Source organism: Herpailurus yagouaroundi, unplaced genomic scaffold, assembly GCF_014898765.1.
Source record: "Herpailurus yagouaroundi ecotype Mexico unplaced genomic scaffold, PumYag 221, whole genome shotgun sequence".
In the NCBI taxonomy this organism is placed as follows: domain Eukaryota; kingdom Metazoa; phylum Chordata; class Mammalia; order Carnivora; family Felidae; genus Herpailurus; species Herpailurus yagouaroundi.
Window position 1 is genome coordinate 17,799,349 of NW_024412452.1, and position 27,294 is coordinate 17,826,642.

General features: G+C 49.0%; 1 protein-coding gene across 2 annotated transcripts; it reads right to left on the bottom strand.

The window, feature by feature from the left end:
* Positions 1 to 24,614, bottom strand: CEP68 (centrosomal protein 68). 2 transcript variants are annotated; one of them, XM_040458251.1, is made up of 7 exons: positions 24,477 to 24,614; positions 13,170 to 13,575; positions 10,029 to 11,555; positions 8,262 to 8,384; positions 5,764 to 5,860; positions 2,256 to 2,428; positions 1 to 1,360 (listed from the first exon to the last, which is right to left on the bottom strand). In XM_040458251.1, exons 2-7 carry the CDS (start codon positions 13,530 to 13,532, stop codon positions 1,337 to 1,339), a joined length of 2,307 nt encoding a protein of 768 aa, XP_040314185.1. In that variant the 5' UTR covers positions 13,533 to 13,575; positions 24,477 to 24,614; the 3' UTR covers positions 1 to 1,336. The 2 variants fall into 2 exon arrangements, with proteins under 2 accessions (XP_040314185.1, XP_040314186.1); XM_040458252.1 differs by lacking the exon at positions 13,170 to 13,575.
* Between the last annotated feature and the right edge of the window lie 2,680 nt (positions 24,615 to 27,294).

Here is a 27,294-nt window from a genome sequence, read left to right on the forward strand (position 1 = left end):
TGTCGTTCCTAAGGAAATTTTACATATAGAATTATTTGCTCTGGAGGAATTTTATCTTCTTAAATCTCACTATGGAACCAAGATTAAAGGCCTGAATTTCTTTTAAAGAAGGTAATTTTGTATTAAATGTTCTCTTCTGAGGAGTATCAGAAATCTCGTGAGAATAATTGTTCTAATGTCACCTTTAGATTTAAAATGATCTGTGCATTTTTTATAAACATAAGCTCTTCCTTTCTTAAAAGAACCCTCCTCAAATGAGAATCTGGAAGGAGTTTGAAAAAAGATGTTTAAGTGCAAAAAATCCTTTCCATAAGTCCTAGCACACCATAACGCTACAGATACGTGGGTGGGGGACGACATGCTTTCTTCCGTGTTCATTCATGGCACAAGAGAAATGTTTTAAAGGTTGTTTTTTGTTTTGTTTTGATTTTTTGCAGAATTGGTTACCAGCAATAGCTGATCGTTTTGCTTTAAAAAGCTTTACAATTGATGCTTTAAATGGTTGATCCATAGATTTTTTTTTCCCTATCAAGTTACGTATCATGCAACCAAACATTTCCCTTTTTTCCTTCCCTAGTGACCGCACGCCCTCTTCTTCCCTGATCTTGGACTGCTCTTCCAAGACAGAGTAGGAATGCGTGGATAGACGCGTCCTCCTAGAGGTGCCCTTTAGGTGTGGATAATCAGGTCCATAGTCTTGCAAAGCTCAGTAGCAGTTCCCTATGTCTGACACGTTTTCCTTTAAGATCTTAGGCAGGCAGACGGAGCATTACTAAGCCCCTAAGATAACTTAAAAGGTGTCCTAACAACCCAAAATAATTTGAGAACTATTGATTTGGAGACTTAAAGTCTCTTCTAAAATCTTCAAGGGGGATTTATAAACCGAAGCTTAAGTTTATGAAAAGACTCAAGTTCCTGGCCAACCATTCAGTTTTTTCAGTCTCCTGGGTCTTCTGGTATGCCTGAGAATTCCATGTATTTGGTACCTTCTCTCTTAAACGAACCTTCTTTAAATGACCTTTATAGCAGGTAGACTATTTTAGGAGCTCTGCTGTTTTTAGCTGGATTGAAGGGGATGATAGGCCTTATTAGCATTATTTTATCAAAAACTGCAAAGCCACATGCTTTTGTTGAGAAGCACCAAAAGGAAAACCTTAGTTTGGAAGGATTCATTTTAAATAAAGATAGGAACTCAATAGCCCTTACTTCAGGGAAGAGAGAGGCATTTTAAAACTAGTTACATTAGAGTTAAGTTCCCCCTGTGATTTCAGTGTTATAAATGGCTCTTACGAGGGCTTCCTGAAAGCTTCCCACCAGCCAGGTTTTAGCCGACAGATTACATCTCTGCCTTAGAAGATGCCTGAAAGAGAAAGAGAAACATTTTTACAGGCAGAATGCAGCAGAGGAAGAAAGGACACCCGCAGGCACTGTGTTCATTTTAGAACTACAATGACTGTTGCTCAGATTTCCTTGATGCAAGTACAGGGCCTCCCTGCCCTGGACACACCTGGATTTTATCCTTTACTTTCACAGTGAAGTCTTACCTAGAAGGTCTGTGAATGACGCACCACATTTTGGTTGCAGGAGAGGAAGTTTCAGGGAAAGCAGGTTGGGCAGTGGCGGCCCCACATTGGGCACGGACCCCCTCTGCTCTCAGCTCCTTTTCCCTATCATTCCCTGTTGGACTTTCCCAAAGATGAAAAGAAAGTTGTACTGTTAAGTCTCCAAGGCACGTGACCCCACCTATCCCCTAGCCCTTTTTAGAAGGGAGTTTGCAGAGATCATTGTTGGGGAGGGAGGGGTGAGGATTTATCAGTAAGTTGCTTGAAGATGGGCCAGAAGAGCCTCCAGAACAGGCAGCCTGAGAATGGCCCTCTACCGGAGACGCAGACATATAAAAAAGTAGGCACAGAGGAGTTCTGCCACTGTTGTCCTTGAGGGGTTGGAGGTGAGGGACTGCCACGGAAGTGCGAGCATGGGGCACCCTAGTCCTTAGTGGGCAGTGGGGATGAAACAGAGTTAGTGGAAAGCACCTCAGTGAGCCAGCTTCCCACAGGAAGACCCCCAACCTTCTTCCTGGCAATGGCAGCATCTCCCTTTTTCAGCGTCTGGGTCTTCTAGCATCTCATTGTTTCAGTCACTCTTGGTTCAACAGTCTTCCAAGAGACAGTCAACCTTTAGAGCAGGAGCTCTGTACCCTCACCTGGCACTGGGGTCCAGTGGACACGTTTTCTTCTCTCGGGTTGCCTACTCACCAGACTAATCCCCTTCACGTCGGCGCTCCTGTGTGCCACTGGCGTGTTGTCAGGGATGAGGGTGCAGCCAGCCAGCATGTCCAGGGAAGCTAAGATGGCATCATACAGGCGATCTGCATGGCTCTCCAGCTCACTGGGCTGCTTCGAGATCCTCCCGAGGACATCCTTTAACACTAACAAATGAGGTTCAAAGCATTTAGGCCCCAAAAAAACCCCAACACCCAACATGTAAGCGTGTTTTGGAAGAATCATATATAAGGGTGCAGTGTTTTACACAAAACAGGAACGTGGCAATAGTTTCAGGATGTCCACTCTTTTTAACGGCGACTCTCTAGGGACTGCTGTTTGTTGCGCCGGAGAATCTGTGGTGTTAACTTATGATTAAAGCGGAGCAAAGAATCTCACTGGCTTCACTGGATTTACGTAATTCACCAAAAGGCACAGAAACAGGGTGCTCTGGTGACTGGTTATCATCCTCTGACCTTTAGAGTTAAGACAACGGGCACACCCAGACCCTACGGGGCAGGAGGCTTAAATGAGACGAAACAATATGCCAAGATTAGGACACTGGGCCCCGCTGCCAGGTTCCTAACAGCTTCTACTGGCTGGGGAACTGTTACTTGGCATGTATGCAGCTAGTCTGGGAACGGATTTGGGAATGCTCGTGAACCTTTTGTGGGCCCAAAGCGAACAGACTTCAAAAGAAAATTACCTGAAAGCAGGCTAAGTAAGACAAGAGGTTAGTAAGGCCAAGATTTCCTCCCACAGGCCAAGTGTTCATTTGCGGAAGGGATAGGCTAGGTTCAGAGTGCATCACACACAGCAGGCTTGTTTTTCTCCGAGAAACCTTATTTCCTTTGTGAAACACAAAGGCTGCTTTAGCTTCCTGAGCCTTTATCAGCTGTGTTAACACTCTCTCTGGTTTCCTGCTACAGCTGCAACATCTGCCAGCAGCGGAAGGGAAAGGGGAAGCTGCGTATCTGCAGGGGATGCTGGCAGACGGGTGGCAGGAGAAGGGACATGGGCTCACTGTGCCGAGATCAGGCCCCCGGGGAAGCCACATGAGTGCCGTGTCATCTGGGCGGAGTGCCGTCCTGGCGAGGCCCGGCGGAGGAGTGCGGCCAGGGTGCACGGTACAGCTCGTCTGTAAGAGCGACTGGGCTGGATTTTCCCCTCCAGGCCTTTGCTCAGTCCTCCTGTGTGTTTGTCAGAATTCAGGGACCTTTATTTTTTTTTCCTAAACATTTATCTTAGGATGTTAGAGTATTTGGTTGGGGCCAAGGAAAAGGAAAGCTGGGAGTAAGAATGAAGTAATTTTTCCCAGTAAGACTTTCCCGTTTTAATTGAACATGTACACACAGGAGCCTGAGTCGTCACCGCTAAGGAGTGTGGGCTCCAGAAAGGACTGGCGACACGGGCACCCAAGCACTGAGCCTAAGCGCAGCGAAAAGCCAGCTGCCCACAGGGAGGCCTCGGCAGGAGGCTGAGACGGACATTTCGGAGGGGGAGTTAGTTTGGTTCTTGTCCCTACAGTTGCACTGGTGATTGCAGAAGGAAGCAGGCCATGAAACTGGGTAGGAGTGCTTGTGCCCAGGCTCTACGGACTCTGGAGGTGCGTCCCACAGAGAGCTAAGCAGTCCCACACATAGCTGGAGAAACCCTGTGCACGTCTAGGGGAACTTGTGATGTTCACACGACACCAAAGTTCCTCATTAGTCCAAGCCAAGGACGGGAGGGGCAGTGTGTCCATCTTAAAGAGCCTGCGCATGTATCTGAAAATCACAGAAACCCCAAATGCCTTACTTTGGCAGTAAAATACCTTTAGACTCCTTTTGAGACAAGGGCAAAATGAAATGTTATTACAGATTAAGCACCGAGAACTATTACTGGATTGGTTTTTAAATGAAGGTCAAAGAACCTGTAGTTTTTTAAGAGGCCCACTGTTCCATGCGGCCTCTGGGAGAGTTTTCTGGTATGGAGGGCTTTCCCTTCCTGCTCAGACCCCTGCACTTCCCGACACAGCAGTGGGGGAGTCGGCAGAAAGGGGTTTGAGCCAGGCTGCCACCCCTTGTGTGGTCTCAGGCAAATTCACAACTCCGAGGTGAGAGTAAGAAGAGTACCTATCTCACGAGGCTGGGATTAAATGGGAAAAAAAAATTGGTACATTAACTACTTCACAGTGTCTGGCACACAGTGTTCAGCACGATGCTGATGTAACTACATGCAGCAGAGGAGGCTGGCATACTGAATTCTGCCCCAGTAAAACCCAAAAAACCCTAGTGCAAGAGCCAAAACAAAGGCCTCCTGAGGGCAGGGGATTGCCAAGGGCTCACATAATTCACACCGGATAATCCCCGCTAGAAATCCTTCAGTAGTTCCCTGTCCCATTGAAACCCTTCTGCCTGTTCACAGCTTTCAACCCTGGTCATTTTTCTCCCCAGGGGAAGAAATGTCTGGAGGTATTATGGGTTGTCACAACTGGAGAGGAGGTGGTACTGTTCTATAATGGCCGAAGGCCAGGGATGTTGCGAAACATCCCGCAACACACAGGACAACCCTCCTCACAAAGAAAGTTATCATGTGGCCCAAGATGTTGATAATGCCCAGGTCGAGAAACCACCCTATACCACCTGCCTAACATGAACCCACCGCTGCTGGTCAGGACAGTGCCACCTCACTCCCTCTCGAGCCCGAGGGCCCCGCCCAGCTTTGACAATGTGGTCTGTTCCCGGGATAAACCACACCTCACTCCAAAACTGAGGCATAATCTACATGGGCTCTTTTAGCTCTTGGTTGTTTAGTCTTATAGGAAATGAGGGGCTGCTTTGGCGATCCATCAGTTCTCTGCTTTAAAGCTAGCATTCCCCACCTCATCCTCCCCATCCCATCTGCCCTCAGCAAGAGCAAGGCCGACTGTAAATCCTTGCACCCTGCAGGCTTAGGCATACTCTTAATGTCTGTGACCTCACATTTTCCTAAGTGGGGAGTCCATCCTACAGAATGAACTTGAGCTTACTTGGTATACCACTATCCACCTGTCCCTCTCTCTCATCAGTTCACTTCTTCCCTTAGTCTGCTCCCTTAGAACAGACTGACTGCTCTCAGATGCTGAAACAAGTCTCCTTCAAGGCAGAACACAAAGCAGATAACCAGAGAGGGGTCCAGCCTGTGCTGGGATAGGAGCGGAACCCCTGAGGGCTCCCTACTGTGTATATCCTACCAGAGAACCAAAGACCGCCGGATTAAAACCAGCACTCCTGCGCAGGTCACTACCAGGAAAAGGTAAAAGTGTGTCACTCTTGCAGGCTCCAGGCCTTCTACTCAACTTACCTTTCTGACCGTGACTGGTTCCCCCTGTGGCCGTGGGGCAACGACAGTGGGAGGGCTGCAGCCACAGGAATCTATGGCAGTTGGGGGGAGGGGGGTCTTTACCAGTGACAGTGTGGCTCCCTGGACCTGCTGCCGAGGGATGGAGCGCGGGCTCAATTCAAATCTTCAAGCATCTCACCTGGGGTGTTATCCAACAGGCACTGAAGAAGAATCTCCCCTTTCTGTAAGACACTCTCAGTCAGGGACTGGTGTTCATCTATATCTTTCTTAAATTGCTTAAAGCATATGAGAAAATAAAGAAAAAAAAGCGTCGTTACTATTGTTCTGTAAAACTTACTCAAAATGATCCTCTGCACAAAGGTAGTTCTATTCCCCTCTAACCTGGAAGACAAACCCACTCGATCTTCAGAATTCCCCAAGTAAACAGTACATTAGTTTAACTCTCCCTTCTTTGATTCTTTGAACCCAAAATAGATACAGAGTCAATCTTTTCTTTTGTTTACAGTCTGACAAAAGTTTTCTTTTCCCTGGCAGAGCCTGGTTCATGAACAGATTGGGGGGCAGGGGTTCTTTTTGTTATACCTCACTGGGTTTTCTTTAAAGTCACAACTCGCTATGGGATTCTCAAAACACAGTGTCTTCTATTCTAACGGACCTGGGAAGTGAGAGCCACGTAAGAAGTGCCTCGACCCACTTCTTCCCGGAACGTCCTACTCTGTGCAGACCTTGGGCCTTGGGGAAGGCATCAGGGAAGCTGTGAGTCTCCCAAGTAGCTGACTTTTTTTCTCCTCGTGGGTACCAAGCCTTATTATAGCCGACTGTTTTGATGTTCCTTTAACGCTAAGACGTGTAAAGTCAAATCCATGACAACCTTTAGTACGGGGTACAGAACTTGGTGGTTCACATTCTCAAGTTATCATTTTACTCTTGGATTTAACCATATTCTTTAGTTTTCTTTTGCCCTAATACCTATGCTGATTATTTTATTCTTTAGTATTCTCTAGTTTATATGCTGCCATAAACCTACTGTGTTAAGACAGTGAGACAGAGTCACAGTAACAACATGTGGACACACACACACTTGCTTGTATGAGCTATCTAAGCGGGAGGGGCGGGGGTCAAGGCAGCTCATACATATTCATAAGTCATGCACCATTCTGTGTGGGGAAGGGGCTGACAGAGCTGTCGTGCTTTATGACACAGCTGTGTGGTGACACAAGAGGGACAGTCTTCACTGACTTGTGAGGGTTAATTCCCAGCTCAAATCTCAGTTCTACCCACAAAACAAGACAGCTGTTCTGGCCAGCCTGGAAGGTGAGGCAGAGAAGGACAGTGAGGGATACAATGGAGGGAATGGACTTGTTCTACTTGGCACTTGCTCTGACGGGGATGGGGCCGAGGCACTCTGGAGAGACCACCCAGATAATTCTGAGGGCAACTTCCAGGCAGTTTCCTCTCCCCACAGCGGTACTGCCCCTGGACCCCCAAGGGGTGAGCCCTGCTCAGCTACACAAGCACACTCCGGAGCTGCGCGCAGAGGGCGCTGTCACACTCAGCCGCCTTCTCCTCCTCCCTCCGGCACACTCTGGGCAAGGAACTCAGGGCCACCTCTCTCCACACAGCAGGAAGTAGCACTCCCACTAAGGCAGGACAGCTGGCCACCCAGTCGAGGCCCCTCCCTAAATTTGCCGGAACACCAAAGGCCTATCCTCCCTCCCGCCAGGATGTGCCGGGGGGCTGGGTTGGTGCTACTCTGGCTGAGGCAAGGGTCAATAACATCTTCCTCTGAAGGCACTTGATTAGGTTACAGAAATTCAAAAAACTGTCTCAGAAAACCCTTTCTAGACTAGCATCAGGCTCAGACCACAATTCCTAACTACCTCTGCTCCTTCAGAAGACGTTAAAAATGCTTGGCCAACCAGACAGTGCTATGGGCCTCTGGGTAGTTCAGTCAAGGTTAATGTTATACTTTGCATAACTGTATAATTTATCCTCCAATTCAGAACACTTCTGAGAATGAAGGGGGACCTGTTGATAATTATTCTAGAACAGGCACAAACTATCATTCCAGATACACCTGATCTAAAGTCAAATGAACCAGAACATACAGAGACGTTAAAAATAACAGAACCTTAATGAAAAAGAGGCAAAAAAACCCCAAAACCAAAAAACCCCAAAACAAAACACACAGAAGCAAATTCTAGTCAGTGCTTTCCAAAAGAACTTTCTGTGATGATGGAAATGTTCTATCTGCATTGCTCAATATGGTAGTCACTAGACAAATGTGATGCCCAGACACTTGTGATTGTATCTAGTGTAACAGAAATAGGAATCTTTAATTCTACTTCATCTGAAGAGCCACATGTGACTGGTGACTCCGTGACTAGTGCAGATCTATACTTAATCCCTGAGACATTTGGAAAATTACATTACAAATCATCCCTAAGGATATTAGAGGATGAATAGGTTTTCTCCAAACTCTTCTTGGCCTGGGAGAGAACTCCTACATTTTGCAGTTTTTCAACAAAAAGAATTTGGAAAGGACCTCTGATTAGATTTCAGGTAGAACAGTCAATTGCGCCATAACATACCGAGTATCAGTTATTTGAGCTTTTACTTTGTAATCAAGTACTTAGCCACCACTCTGGTGGCTAAGAAGCCAGGACCACATATTACCCGGTAAAGCTGCAGAGAAGACTTGAGACCTGTAAGATTGGACTTGGATGGAATCAGGTGGTCGGTGACATCTGCTATGTTATACAGCCAGCGGATCAGCTCTTCCAGCTGACAGCAGAATGTCTGTAGGCAAATAAAAGAACACATGGTGTTACTGACCAAACTGCTGTTTACATTTTCAATCCAGGGGATGCTAGGAGAAAGACTGCACTTTGCTGGAGCGTTCCCTCACTTGAGGTGTCACTCCTCTCCCTCCCCCCAACCTGTTCCCACCCTGACTCCAGACCTCCGCCAGCACAATATGAAGAGCCCCACCTTGGCTGTCTCCCCTCAGCCTTCATGACAGCAAAAGTGACAGGCTGAGAAAAGCCTGCTCTGCACGTGAGAAGAGAGCAGCTAAGGGGAGGGGCCGTGGACAGGGAATGGCCCCAAAGCATGCCAACCATGGAAACCAATTCTCGAGTGAGCACCAGTGCTAACTTTGTTAACTGTCCCTGAGGAAAACAGAAGATAATGACTATAATCGCGACTAACTTGAACCTATGGCAGGAAACCAAGTGAATTACAACTGCTCGTCCCTGTTCTGTTCCCACAATGCCCAGGGCACTTGGCTCCTAGACTCCTGCTGGCCACTCACCTTAGGGAGGCTATGAGCCAAGCACTTTGCCTCGCAGTATTTCAGTCTTTTATCACAAAAGAGGCACATGCTAACATTTGTCCTACCTGCTTCACGGGACAAATGGAAACATCTACTGCATTGGCTCATGGGTTCAAGGTTTTCCAGCCCCCTGTGCTGCTGTGTGTGTGCAGTGTCCATGCACTCACCCAGGACACAAGGCCGTATGTGGGACTCTCCATGTGCAGAGAGCCACATACCTGAACGTCCTAGTGTCAGGGACTATACAAAGCCCTCAACAAGAATTATTTCACGTAGGGGCGCCTGGATGGCTCAGTAGGTTAAGCATCCGACTTCAGCTCAGGTCATGATCTTGCAGTTCGTGAGTTCGAGCCCTGCATGGGGCTCTGTGCTGACAGCTCAGAGCCTGGAGCCTGCTTGGGATTCTGTCTCCCTCTCTCTCTGCCCCTCCCCCACTCGCACTCTGTCTCTCTAAAATAAACATTAAAAAAAAAAAAAAAAGGTTTCATTGTAATCCATACAACATCCCTGAGAGGCAAGGCTCCACATTTTACAAATGAGCAAACTCAAAAGACTAAGCTGAAATTCCAAATACGGCAGTGTTATGATTGAAATTCAGATCTGTCTGATGCTGACGACCCCATTCCACAGGGTATTAATTCTATCGCCAGAGAGTCATGAGTCCACAAGAGGTTTGGTGATCAAAATGTCTTAGGAAACAGTACATGAAGTGACTCTAACTCCGAAGTGCCACCACTTTATCAAACTGAAGCTCTGAGAAGTCCTGCAGTCAAGAAAGCCATTTACCATTGTTTAGTTCAGAGCCCAGACCTTTTTCGTGCAGAATACCTCTTAATCCTCAAGGTCAAGAGCTCTAGGAAGCAGCCAGGAGTAATGGTTAAGCTTAGGCTCCAGCCCTTGGGTGGGCAAGTTACCTACCCCTTTAAGGCCTTTCTCCCAACTGTGAAACGACAACAATAGTCCTTATCGGGCAGAGGGGTGAGAATCAAGTAAACTAAGGCACAGCACAGTGCCCGGCACATGTAAGGGCTCAAGGTCACTAAATTTTATTCCCCGTGCACTGGCAGAAGAGCTCCCTCTAGGCAAAGCCTCTTGAACGTGGAGTTTACCTTCACACACTGCACGAGTGATTCTTTTCCGGGCTCTCCTTTCCCAGGAGGCTGCCCTGCAGCATCTAGGTCTAAGAACGCATGCCGATCCCACACAGCTGGCAAAGAAGAGTGTGCTCTCAGGGGCCCAGAGGAGACTCCCAGGGCCTGGCTGTTCCCCAGACCGCCTTCCCCTGCAGAGCCCCTTGCATGGATGAAGGAGCAGAGCAAACGGTGGTTGTGGCCCTCAGGGCCCCTGGACCCTCTGAGGGCAGCCTCAGAAGGAAGCTGGCTTTGGCTAGAGTCCGACAGGAGGGAAGCTGGCCCATCGCCGTCTGACACGTCGAGGGAGGTCTGCCCTTCGGCAGCCCCCGTGGGCAGGGTTACCAAGGTGGGGATGGAACCTAGATGTGAAACCAAACTAGAAACCTGCGTCAGCCGAGCGGGCAGGGCGAGATACTCGTCATCACTTTCCACCTCCTCTTCTGGTTTCCATCCAGATTCTGTGCAGGCAGGGTGCCAGACACCCTGGCTGGCTCCCTTCTCTCTCTCTGTCCTGGGCAAGGGCCACCCTCTCTCCCATGTCCTCCGCTGGGGAGAGCCCGCCTCAGGGTGCTTGCCCATGTACCCAAGCCAGTCCTTCACACCCCTCGGGGCTGGCTCTCTGCTCTCCCAAGGAGCATCCCTACCGCCCGGGGCTCTGGGGGTAGATGTGAGCTGGTTACAAGACGCCAACCCCACACTGCCCTGCTTCTGAGGTATGCCAGAGGACCACCGCCTAAGGCTTGGATCTCCGGGCCTAGAGAATGGCAGGGCAGAGGCCTCTGCTGATGGGCAATTCTGGGAGCCATTAGTGGGTGACTTCAGGGTGCTCGCGGGGGAAACAGAAAAGCTATCCAGGTCTACACCTGAGTCCTGCAGCACAGGGTCAGCCAGCACGTGGCTGTCAAGGTGCTTTGGGAGGTGAGGCTTGGGCCTGAGTGGGTAAGTATAGTCCAGCAGGTCTTCGTACTCTTTATTCGGGTTCCAGAGTGGGGAGTGGCGGTCAGGGGAAGGAGGTAAGGAGTCTGGAAGCACACAGGCCCAGTACTCGGCCTGGAAGGAGAGGCGCCTCCTGCCCGGCCCAGGAGCATCAACCCCAGAGGACGCAGGCTGTGGTGACCACTGGAGCCGTGGCCCTGACCCCACAGAGGGAGCTGAGTGGGGCATGGCCAGCTCCAGGGAGGATGAGACCTTGGCAATGGAGCAACTCTGAGGTTCCGCCTTCTCCTGGTGACCCTGGAGACTGCTGCCCGGGGAGGAGGCAGAGACGCTGCGGCTGGAGAACTGAGGAACAGCAGTCCCTTGGCTCACCACAGACCTCCATCTTGTCGGGAAAGGGAAACCTGAGCTGTGAGGCTGCTGGCTGAGGTCCAGCGCCCGTGGCGACTCAACTGGGGACGGGTCATCTTCGGTATCAGCATCATGTCCTGAGCAGAGACCTATGGCTCTGGGAACAGTAAGAGTCTGAGGTAGCTCCTCTGAGGCAGAAAGCCTGGTCTCCTCCATCTGTAACGACAGAGGGAAGAAAAAGCAGTCAAGTAAAAGCAAGCAAACCAAATTTCATTCTTAAAGGACAACTTTGGAATGTTCCTTGGGGGCCTAGACGATATTCAGGAAAGGTCTTGAAATTAGAGTCCGCTATCCGATGCGAGAACCGGACAGTGTGCGGCTGGCGTCCGGCACGGAAACTCCGCGTGCTCCGGGAAGCAGACTGCCCTCCCCAAACTGATCTCGCCCTCTGGCCTCCATGCAAGCAGAGAGCAGGTGCAACTACGACAGCTCTGTCGTGCTACGGAGCCCGCCACCTAACTTCTGAGAAGCGCATCCCGGGCAGAAGAAACCTCTGACTGTGTGAAGGAAACATCCAAACAGGCAGGCGATCCACCAGGCCACACCCTGCTCCGCTCACACCTGCGGGAACTGAACGCTGGCAAAGCGAGTCACGCGTTTCAGCCTCTTCCCTCTGAGTTTTCAATCTGCTCAGCGAAGAACGTGCCCCCGGGGGAGGCGGGATAGCACACCCGTTAAAGGCGTGGGCTTTGGAACCAGACAGACTCGATGCCAACCCCTAACTGCCACCTTCCAGATGTATGACTTTGGGCCTCACTTCCCTCATCTGTAAAACGGGGATGCTAACGGTACCACTTCCTCAGGACATGAGGATTAAAGGAGCTCACATGTGAAAAGCACAGGGTAAGAGCTCAACAAACAACAGGTACTACAACAAGCAGCCCATTTTTAGTAAGCTCACAAAATAGCCCATTTCTATGTTTGCTTATATGCTTCCTGCCTCACTGAATCTCTCACGGGTGCCCTGAACTTCCCACCACCCCTGTTCCCAGGCAGATGGGTCCAGTTTCTGTTTTCTCCCAGACAGGCATACTCAGAGCATCCTCACAGGACAGAACTGCATGGGGCAGTATTCAGCAGCCGAGGCCAGAGTGATACTAAAGAGATCAAAGCCATCCCATGGAAGGCCTTGGCAAGCAGAACATAGTAGGATGCCAGAGCCGGAAGGGACAGATCATTCAGGTCACCTTCCCAAGGCCCTCACCTTTCTGAGGGCCTGAAAGACTTGGTGATACGTCGGAGGTCACAGAGTCAAGGAGGACTCCTTGATCCATGTGACTCGTACTAGGCAAGGCTTCCCTGCAGTCAGGGAGGCACAAGAAATTCTTCCCCAAGGACGGTGCCGCCTACTACGGGGGCTCCAAGCCTCTGCCAGGTTCCTTGGGTCCCAGGGGATCCAGTCTCAGAGCCCACAGCCCTGGACCCAAGTCTCCTCAGGGCTCCCCCTGAAGACTTCAGATCACCAAGTCGGAAACAAGACACGGCCCCGTGGTCTAGCCCTCTGGGCAATAGATCTTGGCCATAGCATCCCCAGTCTTCACAAGGTCACCAGTCACACTTTTGAGGAACAGGAGACACTGTGGACAGAGTCCCCAGGGCCCAACTCTCCAGGTGAGCCTGTAAATCAGAAATCATCACACCCAGACTCCCTTAAGTCCCCACCTTGTACAGAAGCTGGGAAAGCAGGTAAGAGGGTGAGAAGAATGCTAGAACATACTGCCAAATGACCACATTAGTTAAATCTAAAGTCCCGTTTGCCTTATTACCTACCTGGCTTTCCACAGAGTGCAAAAGGTCTCCAGTCCCCGGGCCAGCAGAAGGAAGCAGGCAACCAAGAGCAGGCTTAGATCTACCAGCTACTGGCTCCCTTCTGGTGTTGTTGGCCTGTGGCTGGTAGGCTCCAGAGGGGCTGGGGCCAGCCCTGTCACAGCAGGCAGGGGCAGGTAGCCCCTCTGTTCCCCACACCGGGGATGCAAGCCCGCCCTCAGCTTCCAGGTGTGGTGGCTGCTCCTGCTCCCCGCTCGTGAGCCCTGGGGTGTCCACTTCCTGCTCCCTGCAGCTCCACTGCCCATAGGACAGGGCCTTGGTGTCTGCGGGGGCCTCCACCTCCGCCTTTTCTTCTCCCAAAGCCATTGAGATGTCACTAGGTCAGTGTTCCCCTGAGGCCTTCAGCTCTCTACAAAATGGGAAAGGAAAAAAAAAAAAAAGATGTATTTTCTGCATCTGTGTCCAGGAAACCTTGCTTTTTAATGATTAAGACAGACATTTGCACAGTGAAGGAAACCACCAATAAAAAGAAAAGGTAACCTACTGAATGGGAGAAGATATTTGCAAATCGTGTATCCTATAAGGGTTTAATATCCAAATATATAAAGAACTCGTACAGCTCAATACCAAAAACCCAAATAATGTGATTTAAAAAATGGGTAGAGGACCTGACTAGACATTTTTCCAAAAAAGACACAGATGGTCAATGGACTCATGAAAAGATGCTCAACGTCACTAATCAGAGAAACGCACAGCAAAACCACCATGACAGGGCCGCCTGGGTGGCTCAGTCAGTTAAGCATCTGACTTGATTTCGGCTCAGGTCATGATCTCATGGTTCCTGAGATGGAGCCCCCTGTTGGGCTCTGCACTGACACCAAGGAGCCTGCTAGGGATCCTCTCTCTCTCTCTCAAAATAAATAAGCAAAACATTAAAACAAACAAACAAAACAACCATGACACATCACCGCACACCAGTCAGAACAGCTAGAACAAAAAGGACAAGAAATAACGAGTGTTGGCAACAAGGTGAAGAAAAGGGAACCCTTGTGCAGTGTATGTAAATTATTGAAACTGGGGCAGCCACTGGGGAAAATAGTATGGAGGCTCCTCAAAAAACTAAAAATAGAAGTACTATATGACCCAGTTATTCCACTTCTGGATATTTACTGAGGAAAACTGAAAACATTAATTTGAAAAGATGCATGCACCCCCATGTTTATTGCAGCATTACACGGAAACAACTTAAGTGTCCATCCACAGTGAATGGACAGAGAAGATATGGTGCATACAATGGAATATTACCAAGAATATTCAGCCATAAACAAAGAATGAGACTGTGCCATTTATGACAACATGGATGGACCTAGAGGGTATTATGCTAAGTGAAATAACTCAGAGAAAGACAAATACCATATGTTTTCATTTATATGTGGAGTCTAAAAAACAAAACAACAACAAAAAGAAACAGACTCATAAATATAGAGAACTAGTGGCTGCCAGAGAGGTGGCGGGTGGGGGAGATGGGTGAAATAGATAAAGGGGATTAAGAAGTACAAACTTCCAGTTATAAAGTAAGTAAGTCACAGGGATGAAAAGCACAGCATAGGGAATATAGTCTATAATATTGTAATATAATCTATATACTGAAATAATGTTGTATGGTGACCATACTTATCCACTTATCGTGGTAAGCATTTTGTTAAGTATACAATTGCTGAATCACTATGTTGTACACCTAAAACTAATATGTCAACTATATTTCATTAAAAAAAAAAATTAAGGACAACCTCTTTCCTCCCTCCCTCTCTCCCTTTTTTGGCCAAAGAAAAGAAAGAACAAATGGTGTCTATTTCCTCAGAAGAGAACACAGGTCTGGCTTTTCCTTGGCCCCAGAACCTTCCAAAGGGGATGCAGGAGCAAACCATTTTGTCCTCTGCTTTTATATGGCCTGTACCAGCCCCAGCACCAGGTGCCCAGGAGGGTCAATACAGGTCCAAATCAGAGACCAGGCTTAAATCCACATTTTCGTCCCTGTCCCTTTGGCCTACTGCCACTGGGGTAAGGGGCCCGGCCTGGGCCCTCCCTGGGCCAGCCCCACGACAGTTCTTTTGCTGCAGTACTCCCATCAGCAGGCAGCTCTGGCCTGGCTCTGACCGCTCTGCCGTAGGGAACAGCAAGTCAGGGCAGGCTCGGGCCTTGGCTGAGCCCAGGGTCTTCATACAGTGCCTGCTTTTGCCTGGCAGAGGAGGCAGGACCCTCTCTCAAAGCACAGAAACCACATCCCAGGCAGTGGAGCAGGTAGCGATTTATTCCTGCCAGAGAGAGAGCAAGCAGCAGCTCTTCTCCCACTAGCTCGGGTTATGATTAACTCGCACTGAGGGAAATCCAGGTGGGTGACAGCGGTAATGGCCACAAAGCATGCATGCATATGACAGTGAGAGCCCTGGGTCGGCTGGCGGGCAGGCAGGTGAGGGACAACCGGGGCGAGCACTCACGGGGGGAGGACGGAACCATCTGGGAGCTGAATGTGAAATAGGCCTGTTCCAGTAAGAGCTTCAGGGATTACAGACAGAGGCTAGCTCCCCTCAGCCTAACAGTATACGCAACAACTGCCCCTGGGGGCACCGGTGGACGGGGCCGGGCCAAAAAGCTGGAAGGAGGAACGACTCCCAGAAGATTTGGAAGGGGAACAAGGGAAGCAAAAGTGCCCAGGATTTTGGCGGTCACCTGGAATGCACTGGGCGAACCTCAAAGCTAGAACCTGGACAAAAATAGCCTTGTTTCCTCAGAGACCAGGAGAAGCAGTGATAGCAAGAGGAGGTGCCAGGAGGAGCGGGGAAGGCGGAGGCTGAAGACCGGGGCTCATCCTGCTCAGCTTGCACACCAGGGAAACCGGGCGGGGCACAGTAATGTCTTCAGAACACCCCGCCCGGTACTGGAAAAGGGTCCTACTCTGCTTGCCTGGGCACACGAGGCTCCAGACCCATTCGGACGTGACTCTAAAGCAGAGCACACAATTCACATTGACTCTCTTCTCACAACCGCTGCACGGGGCAGAACAATTTTTTTGACAGGTAATCTGTGGATGAAATATAAAATGCACTGCAGATATAAGTCTCCTTCTGTCCTTGTCCCCATTCCTCACTGTAACAAGCTCCTGCATGATGCAGGGCATTAAGACAGTGCCTGGCACACGGAGTGTGCTGTGGGTCAGCTGGTGCCAACAGTGTCATGGAGGGAGCGTAGGGCACAGAATCAGTGTAACAAGTCACCTTACAGGCAACAAAGGAGTCCAACAGAGAGAGAAAAAGCAGCCAATTTCTCATATAACTCAAGCAAAATATTTACTACTAGATACTCCCATAAAAACAGGTAAAGTCTCATTAATTCTGTACATAGGTCTCTCACTGAGCTCTTGATGTACAAGCAAACACAACAATCTATTTCATCCTTCTCCCTCTTTGCATAAAAGTAGCATTGTACAGGACACCCCGTTCAGAACGCTTTCTTTCCCTCTAACACACACACACACACACACACACACACACACACACACACACACAGTATCTTGGACATCTGTTCTCAACAATACCCAGAGAGCTTCCTCTTTCTTTTACATCACTGCCCAGTACCATATTCCATGTTAAAAGTGTCACTGTCCCTTTATCTGTGAATACTGGGATTATTTCCAATCTTTCCTTATTACAACCCATGCTTCAACGAACAACTGACCAAACAGAACCATCAAGGGCACACATCTCTTGCATGCATGCTAGCACGTGCACAGCAGAAACATCCGGAAGAAAAGCTGCTGAGGCGAAGGGTACCTGCACATACCTCGGCATACGTTACCAAGTGGCCCTCTAAGGCGTGGCATCAATTTATACCCCAACCAGCAGCATGCCAGAGTGACTTTCCCACGGGAGGCAGGTCCTCTTATCTTCCCTCACAGAGGGGGAGACAGACCAAGGCTCAGAGAGATTTAAATGCAGGACTGTGTGACTCCAGAACCCAAGCTCTTTCTGAACCATCAAAGGCAACAAGTTACAAAGCAGAGAAGTACATGGAGGGAAGACAGTGACAGGACAAAGAGATGAGTGACCAAGTCCTGCTGCAACATGTTCATGGAGCCACATCCTCACCTTGTGGCTAGTTAAAAAACTACACATGAAGCTGTTGACAGGCAAATTCTGTTTTCGCAACTAGAGAAATACGTGGAGACCATGAACTGGGAAAATCTAACCTGTAGCTCTCAACTTCTACTGTTGCTCCATTCCTAGAAACTCTCTCAAAGGCTAGAGTCAGGCCTGATGGGTGACTAATTCTCCCTCCACTAAAAGGGTGTGGTCTTGCAACGAGGGCTGAAATAAGATGATGCTGGGGCAAAAAAAGGGTGCAAATGATCGGTCTTCGTTTTGATGACGTAGTTTGAATTTGTCCTGTCTGGACCTCATTATTCAAAAAGAAGCTATCCATTTATTCTGGGGGGTTGGGAGTGGTGAGCTAGAATTATAAGCTACTTAGAAGACACCCTAGGTAACTTTCAAGTGTACAGACAAACCTGAACTGTCGCCAGAGGCCCTTGAGCAACCAGGTAAGATGGTCTGAGATTGAATGATTTTCATGGAAACAGTACATCATAAAAGGCAGGTTTATTTCCTCAGTCTGGATAAACAGTCTTTTCCTAATCTTACTTATTAATCTGCCTACCAAATCATGCTCTCCCCTTGGCTCCACAAGTTATGAGGAGACAGATACATGTGAAAGAAAAGATTTCAAAGTCTGTAAGAGTCAACCGGGATAGAAATAATCAGGGAAAACTGAAAGTGATGACTGTTGGAAGCAAAGGCATTTTTAAAACATCAAACATGGGGCGCCTGGGTGGCGCAGTCGGTTGAGCGTCCGACTTCAGCCAGGTCACGATCTCGCGGTCCGTGAGTTCGAGCCCCGCGTCGGGCTCTGGGCTGATGGCTCAGAGCCTGGAGCCTGTTTCCGATTCTGTGTCTCCCTCTCTCTCTGCCCCTCCCCCGTTCATGCTCTGTCTCTCTCTGTCCCAAAAATAAATAAATGTTGAAAAAAAAAATTAAAAAAAAAAAAACATCAAACATGATGAAGTGGCCTAGAAAATGCACAAGTTTTAGATTTCTGAGCCTCAACTCCATCCACGCTTGCCAGGTGGGCAGCTGTAATACTGCATGAAGGTCCAGCCCTCATTTCTATAGCTTCATTGCACATCATTTCTTCTAACTTTCTGGGGTGAGGACGGAGGTAGGGGTTCCACTTAGACACTTCCAATGAGAAGCAGCTTAACTCCTTTTCAAAGCACCCATTTCAAAGACCATTTCAAAATGGTCTGCTCTGGACCATGAATATGACTTGTGGTGCTGAACCAACACTGTCTCCCAGGTCAACAGCTTTACAAAACCTACTACTTACTCTGTGGGGGGGCCTCCTTGCTCGGAGATAACTTCTCTTACAGAGTTCCTGAGAGCTAGCCAGCCTCCTCCCTACCAGGGAAGAACCACAAGGTCGGAATGAGTGCCTGGAGCCCTCGGAGCATAGCAATGAACAATGAATTCAACCCTCCATCTGAAAAATCTGTACATCCCAGAACTGCCCTGTCCTTGGCCAAACCAAGAGACAAACCACATAAGCTTCAGGATATTGTAGCAACCACCTGGACTCTATTAAAATTCTTCATTAGTCTCAGGCAGAGGCCATATGACCTACCAGATATATATAATTAGGAGTGATGTAGGCTTGGCATCCGCTTGCCCTACAGTAAAAATACGCTCATACGTCACGTATGTGGCAACGCTAACTCTGTAAGCCTGGACATCTGACCCTTCTCGTGCAGCCCTGTCACAGCTGCCAGGCCTTCCTCCCACTCACTCCCATCCAGGATGGACAAAGGAGGGCTGGGAATTAGGGGGGAGGGATGATGCCCCTCTCTTAACTAAACCATTCTGAGAGAGGAATGGTCAACCAGGGATCAATCCTCCTCCGATCAAAAACAGACTACCTGCCAAAAAAAAAAACAACAAAAAAAACCAAAAACTATCTCCAGGACTCATTAAATCACAACCTCCCTCTGAGATAATCTGATTTATACCAACTTTGCCAGGGAAGCTGTGTACAGGCAAGGCCCATCTTTATCCCCAAGCACACAGCCAGCCACCTGTACCAGCCATGCAGACTACGTATACTTGACAGAGCAAGCCTCTGTCACAAAAGCAAGGAGTTTGTGTTTTCACAGGAGGCCACAGGTATAGGTGGCAAATGCCATGCACACATTGCGGCAGAATCTGGCCAGAGAACCAGACAAAGAGGCTCTTAGTACTATTGCTCTTTCCCTAAAAACATAAAACTGCCCACAAGGAACAGGGGAGGGGGCGGGGTAGGATCCAACATCCTCAGGTTGTTGGAAAGCTTCTGGGGGAACTAATTTATGGGAGAAAGAAGCTTAAAGGCAGAAGCCAATCCAGGCGTGGGAAGCACCGTGTTGGGGGTAAATACATATGTGGGGGAGGCCAACAAAAGGGGCAGTCACAAGAGGCCAGGGCCTGCCTCAGAGCGGGGTGGGTGCCAGGAATGCTGTGGCTTTGAGCCACAGGTTTGAGACTGGGAGGTCAACAGCCAAGAGCAACCGCCATTCTACCTGCTCCTTCCCTGGCTGAAGACCCCAAGTCCCTTAGTCCTCCACACCGACCCTGTCTTTCCCTGTGGGGCAGGTCACCCTGAGCGCCGCGTCCACCTCCTTTGAAGGTTCAAGCCAAGTGAAAAGGAAGAAGAGGTTCAAAGCTATGGAGGGTAAACGTGTTTCCCGTGGCTTGGTAATGGGCTGATGCCATCCTCAGGATGCTCGGGCACCAGCAGCCCCTTTCTTTTTCCTCCTAGGGCGACTTCCCTCTGTTCTGCTTAGAGTTAGAGACAGTCCTCCAGGGCCTGAGGAGGAGCCACTGGCTCCCTCTAAATCAATTTGGTGGGAGGGCTGTGGCCAGGCTGCTCCCCTCACTTTCTCACTCGCTCACTCACAGGCTGACTGGGACCACCCGACAGCCGTGCAGCAAGGCCAGTCTTCTAACTCATCAAGCAGGTCTTCAGAAGGCCTCAAAAGAGATGCAACTACCACGTCTACAAGGAGCTTGGCTGAGCTCCCAGCCTCCCGTCCACTGGAACGCAAGCTCTCTGGCCTCCTCCGCAAACTGTCCCCATCCAACAAAACTCAAACTACAAGGATGTGGAGGACTCAACATGTTAACAACCGTATCCTCTATTCCCACCATAGAGCAGGCAGAAAACCGGCTTTCCTGTAACAAAAATCTCTCCTGCTGTCTAAGGAAGCTGGCCCTGGCATACAGGGTTGCAGCTCCAGAGGCCACTGCTCTTACTGTCCTGGGCATTTTCTGTGAGGTAGTCAGGTCACATGTACGAAGACTGATAACAATGTCACTCACTGTACCAAAGGATCCTCTTTTGGAGAAACCACTGGAGAATTCTCTGGTCTCAGTAACAAAAACAACTGTTTCACTGAACAGCCAGTTTGTTTTCACTTCATAGGTACTGGCAAAACTGATAAAATTTTCCTCTTTGCATTGACTACTAGGAAGCTCAGGGCCAAATCTGCAATCCTCCTCAAGCAAAAAGCTTAGGACAGAAAGGCACTCACCTTTTTTTTTTTTTTTTTATTTTTTTTTTTTTTTAACGTTTATTTATTTTTTGGGACAGAGAGAGACAGAGCATGAACGGGGGAGGGGCAGAGAGAGAGGGAGACACAGAATCAGAAACAGGGTCCAAGCTCTGAGCCATCAGCCCAGAGAAGGCACTCACCTTTTATACTATTCTCACCCCTGACTTCCTCCTACTTTTCTTTCAACCTATCTGCCTCAATTACTTTTACTGAAAAATCTTGTTCTACTGAAAGTACCTTGGAATGATTTCTCAAATCATTTTTTGGAACAAAATATAACAATTGTTAAAAACAGGGGCGCCTGGGTGGCTCAATCGATTGGGCATCCTCCAACTCTTGATTTTGGCTCAGGTCATGATCTCACAGTTGTGAGTTAGAGCTCAGGCTCCACACCGAGTGTGGAGCTTGCTTGAGATTCTTTGTCTCCCTCTGCCTCCTCCCCCACTTGCATGCTCTAAAATAAAAATAAATAAATAAAATTAAAAATTAAAAAAGAATTGTGAAAAATAGAATAACATCATAGGAAAAAAAAGATCATAAATCCAAACCCATAAGGAAACATAATCTGTTTTTAGCAATACTTCTAAAAACCAAATGCAAGTACTTATGTTAGTACCTTTCTACAAAGTGTGGTCTACAGACGAGCAGTATGTGCATCACCTCAGAGCTTGTTGGGAATGTAGATGTTAAAGTTCCACCCCAGAGTCTTGGAATCAGAATTTGCATTTGAGCAAGATCTCCAGCGATTAGTAATGTTTCAGGAGCACCAGGTTAATCAGTAAGCCTGTTTCAGCAGGCTGGAAAGGAACCACTACAGTGGCTTTGTAACCATTCACTGAGTGCTTCTCTTTTTTTTTTTTTTTAAGGCTTTATTTTTAAGTAATCTCTACACCAAATGTGGGGCTCGAACTTACAACCCCAAGATCGAGAGTTGCATGCTCTACTGACTGAGCCAACGAGGTGCCCCAGTGATTGCCTATCTTATGCCAGGTACACTTGGGAAGGAAATTTACGATCCATGTCCTTAAAGTCTTTGCAATAGGACACTAGAAAAAGTTCACATCTGTGGCAGGTTTTTAATATAATAGCTAATTATAAGTATGTTACAGCTGGAAAGGCGTATCCAGAAAGAACCGTATTCCCTAGAAAAGATTCAAGATTCATTATGCCTACATTAAAAACAGAATCAGAGACCAGAATTCTCCTGTGATAGTTACAAGTGAAAAACAGACAGCATTTGTCTCGATGACTCCAAATAATTTAAGAGAAATCAACACAGTTCAAGGGGACCTCCAGCTGACAGGAAATGTACAACTTGGCCTGCTTCCTGCCCCCAGAAAGTGGTACAGGAAAACCTGGAAGTGAGGCAATAGCCCCTCGGGGTTGTATCTGCCACCTCTAGGTCTGGCAAACAGGTCTAAAGCCAATGAGAAGGCTTCTTCCACTTTTCACAGTGTTTGTGAACAACTTCAAAGACAGGAGACAGTTTCTTCATGTGAACAAAGTTCTAAGAAAAGAAGCCACCCCAAGTCCATCTCCACAAGCTCTGCCATTCTGGCTGAACCAATCATCCTGAAGATTTCCTGTTAGCCACAACAGGCCCCATCTGTCTTACTCCTCTGCTCTTACAGGACCATTCTGGGTATCAGACCACATTAAGAGTATATCAGCTACTACTGCAGTACTTGGCCAAGTTATTATCTGGCACTTCATCAATCTGTAGTGGGTGGTAAGGCTCTAAATGAATAACAGATAGTCTCCTATGGAATTCTTTTGCTATGGGGGGAAAATCACGAAAGGCTTAAGGACTTTTTAAAATCAAGCCACAGATAAGGACTAAAAGGCAGAGAGACCCTGAAGGGTCAAGTACTATATAGATACTTAATACTAGTAAATCTATTGAAGTATCTGTTTATTTTTATCCTAACAACTGCTAACTGCTCCTGAACGTTTTCTTTGAGCCACGAACTATGCTAAGCACTTTATATCAATATCTTTTTTTTTTTTTTTGTACTATTTTTTGAGAGAGAGGGAAGAGCATGGGAACCCCGGGAGGGGCAGAGGGAAAGAGAGAATATTAAGCAGGCTCCACACTCACTGTGGAGCCCTAGGCACAGCTCGACCAAGGGCCCTGGGATCATGACCTGGGCTGAAACCAAGAGTTGGACGCTCAACCGACTGAGCCACCCAGGCACCCCTATGTCAATATCTTATTTAATCCTCAGAACCCATGGAGTAGGTGCTATTATAACTCCTATCTTACAGATAAGGAAGCTGAGGCACAGAGAAGTTAAATAATGTATCCAGAGTTAGTAACTTGGCAGATAAAGCCTGATTTGACTTAAGAGAGCCAGAAGTCAACAGCTTCCCTAACCAGTAATAATAACTGGTCCAACAAATTAAAGGAATGAAAATTTTTGTTTTGTCAACTTTTGGCTACACTGCTGTTTTTGTTTTCTTTTGGCTTCATCCACTGAGTGCCTTCTCTGTTCCAAGCACTGTGCTAGGAGCTGAGGAAACCACACAACTTGATGCTTGTAAAAAAAAGAGGCAATAGAAGGTAGCCTAAAGGAACAAGAGATTATTAGCTGTGGGGTGGGGAAGAGCTTTAAAAGCTTTTCAGAAGAGGTGAAACGGAGTTCTTTGCTCTTTTCAGTACTGAGTGGTCTAGAATTGACCCAGGTGATGGAGGCAACAGGATGAGAAGTGGTGACCTGTACTTCTTTTAACCAAACCCTCGGCAAACTGATCTAGTATATTTTGCCTGGCATTTTAACAACATCCTTCCCACCCTAGATCTGGGAGCTGTTAGGGTATTTATGAATACAACGTATCATCGTGCAGGCCCCACTCCCCCTCCGTACCCCCCACCAGCGAGGAATTCCCAGTGAGGTCCAATCTGCTCCCGCACTGGCAGGTTTCCGCTCATTTTTATTACAAACAATACACCGAACCCAACCAAATAATTACAAAGGGCCTGAGCATGTGCCTCCAGGCTGCTGAGAACACTTCTAGTGATGACAGCCGAAAAGGGTGGCCTCTCTAGGCAAAAAAGCAAGACATTTTGCGCTTTCCCCTCGGCAGCCGGGGGCTGCTGCATTCACGGCACCAAGAAAGCATCATTCGTCTCCATCTTTCTCGTGGGAAGGGCCGTGAGCTAGTGACCGAGGGTCTCGGCGTTAGCCCCGACCGGGAGCAGCGCGAGCCCCTTACTCCCTGGGCCCCGGCGAGCGCACAGGGTAAACAGCACACGCCCGGGAGAGGCCGCGAGGGAAAGTGAATTCGCCCGGGGCCAACCAGACGCGCAGCTGCTCGGACCGGAGGATACGTGGACACGCGCGCCCCCTCGGCTCGGCCTCACCGAGCTCAGGCTTTTCCAACCCGGGCCTCCGGCCGCCGCGCCCCGCACCCGCCGGGCCGCCTGCAAAATGGAGGCGAAGGCAAGAGGCGCCCCCGCCCCCCCCCCCCCCCAGGAGCCTTTGTGCCCTTCCCGGCGGGGGACTCGGGGCCCGGCGACGCGCCCAGCCCGGCCTCGCAGACCTGGAGCGACCGCTGGGCAGAGGGTACGGGCGGGCGGGAGCTGCAGAACCCCGACCCCCGTGCGGGAAGCTGCCTACCTTGCCTCAAGCGCTTCGGACTCCCTGACCGGGCCTGCGGCGCCAGCAACGCGACGCTGCGGCCCCGACGCGGGGGTCCCAGGTGGAGACCGAGGCCCTCACGCCCGAGCCCGCTACGCCCGGGGCGGGACCGAGCCCCGGCCACGCCCTTCGGGGCCGCCCCTTCTCCGCGCAGAGGCATCCTTTGGCGCGTCGCGGCCAATCCCAGCCCTAAGGCTGGAGGCTCAACCAATATGCGACCTGTTCGAAAAAGAGCCCGCCCCTCGTGCCGTTCTGGCCTGTGGGAAGCCTGATCTTCGTCCAACCTTCTTCCCTCGCCTTCCGCGCTCGGGGGTCAGGTTCGCCTGTTTTGGGCGAGTCAGGTCCTGCGGGGGCATGAAGTCTTGGAGGTGTGTGGAAGGGTGCTCTTTCCCAGCGTGTAGGTCGCACTCTGAGTCACGTGTTCATTCATTCATTTTTGCGCAGGGCACGCGGTTGTGTTTCTGGAGCGCCGCCTCGGGGCGGGGCGGGGCGGGGGGGGGCGGGGAGGCGGTTTCAGAGTTTTTTACTGTGCGTATTCGCATTCGCATCTTAACACGCAGGCGTGTGACCCTGGCCCAAACGGTGCCACCGGGCACCAGCGCGCGGGGTTGGGAGGGCGGTGTCCAGGACGAGTGGATGGGGACAGCTTCAGCAGTGAGGTGGGACCTAGGCAGGCTCGGAAAGGGTGGAAAGGGTTGGATAATGGGCCGGCAGACACTTAGAGGCTCTGGGAGCAGCCCGGTCTGATAGGAAATCGGTGATGAAGTCCGAGGGGAAGTGAGATCCTGACTGTGGAAGGCTATGATGCATCACCCCCGTCAGCAGTGAGACTTAGGAGTCTAATGACCCAGCGCTTCAGCGTCTACTGCCCAGCGGAATCCTGGGGCTTAGAGGAACTACCACCGTGGGGTAAGGAAGGGGTCACATTGTAACCCATAGACTCGTTCCTCCTTTCTGATCCTTTTGCTTCAACAGCACTTTCGGCAATATGGGTTGCATTGAATGCCTCACTAATTTATAAAACAGGTCTGTAAATGTCTGAGCCTCAGCTGTGGACAGCGTAATAAATTCCTTATCACGGAACTCCTGGGCCGCACGCAGTTTAGGACATAAAGACTTGTTGGGTTTTCCTGAACCTGCCCTGATAGCTACAGGTTCTGTCTGAACCAAGAGTCACGAACTTTTGACAGCAAAAGCAGAAACTAGCCTACAGATGGTTTTGTTTGGGCAGCACATTAATTTTATTTGCTTTTGGTTTTCAATAAAAATTTAAATCCCGCGAGCACCACTTGTGTATTAATGAACAGCCAGCCACTTCACACATTTGTTACCTGCTTGAAATCAGAAGGCATTTGCGTTTGTGACCCTTGGACTTCTCTGAATCTCCTAAGACTTCTGGGGGAGTCACCTAATCCCAGGGACTGAGACTCAGGTGTTTTCCAGCCAAGACACATAGCTGGAAAGAGAACCGGGCCAAGTCCAAATAGGCAACCAGGTCAAGGACACCAAAATCCAAATGAAGGGAATGTGGAAAAAAATCAAGGCCAAACGAGTAAGATCTCAAAAAGCCAAGTAAGTTATGGCTGGAGGAATTTAAGAGAAGCAGACTATGAGCAGAAAAGTACTTCAGAATTTAGCAAAAGACCAGGATAGTCCACCCACTGTGTGTCAGGTCAGAGCTTAGGTCCCCCTACCTTCATCAAGCCTCCCCTTAATTTCAAGGAGATCTGTACTGCCCTTCCTTTGAAACTTGCAGCACTTGGTGTGTACCTTTCCTATGGCCTTTATCGTTTTCTACCCTGTATGGTTTACTCATCAATAAGAGGGGGTAGGATGGATGACTCCCAAGGTTCTTTTCAGCTCTGACATTTTGTAATTTTCTGTTGAGCATCTTTTGTTTTTGCTTGACAAGTAATCTTACCTTTGAGGAACCACCTGAAATCCCCTGAAAGGGGAAAAATGGATCATCACCTACAGATGTGGACTTGGGGGCAGATAAAATAATTCATTAGACTGAGCTGTCATCTTTTGAGGAGAGGATGAGTGCCTTTGTTGTTGTTGTAGGGGAGATGGTTGCATTGGGCAGACTTAAGGATGGACTGTCATGGAGTTTCTGTTGGCTACCCAGCATCTGAATATCCAATTTGGAGGGAGCCTCCCCTACTCTCAGTCTTGGAAGGAGTCTGGGCCTCTCCTCCCACACTAGAAGCCAATGGGTCTAGAGGAAGCCACGATAGAAACCAGGACTCTCCTTGCCTATTGGTAGCTAGAACACTGGTGCATGACCTAGAGCGGGACGAGCCAATGGTCCTGTACAAAACTGAATCTTGGGTGAATAACTATTATCACAAGAATTGAAAAACAATTAATGGTGGCATTAGAAGTGCAAGCATGCACCCTAACCAGAGTGCTGGAGCAGCATGGCCTTGGCTCCCTGCACCCAAGTCCACATCTGTAGCTGAGTGTCCATTCTTCCTCTAACTTTCATCGTCATCCTATCTCAGTGTTGTAGCAGTAGACTAAAATTTAAAACTAACCATCACTAATATACTTTAAATACGATAATGAAAGGAGATGAAAGAAAAGGACGAGAGGTAAAAAATCTACACTTGTACATGACACAGCAAGAAAAGAAACACCACTAAAGTGGTGCACCTCATCGTAAGGCTTCATTGACATTGATTATTTCCCTTCTCCATTACCCATTCCAGGTTCCCCTTACCTTCAAGCTGGCCAGGATTCTTTACCCGATAGGGTGAACCAAATCTTTATTCTCAAGGAGTCTGCCCTAGTGGAC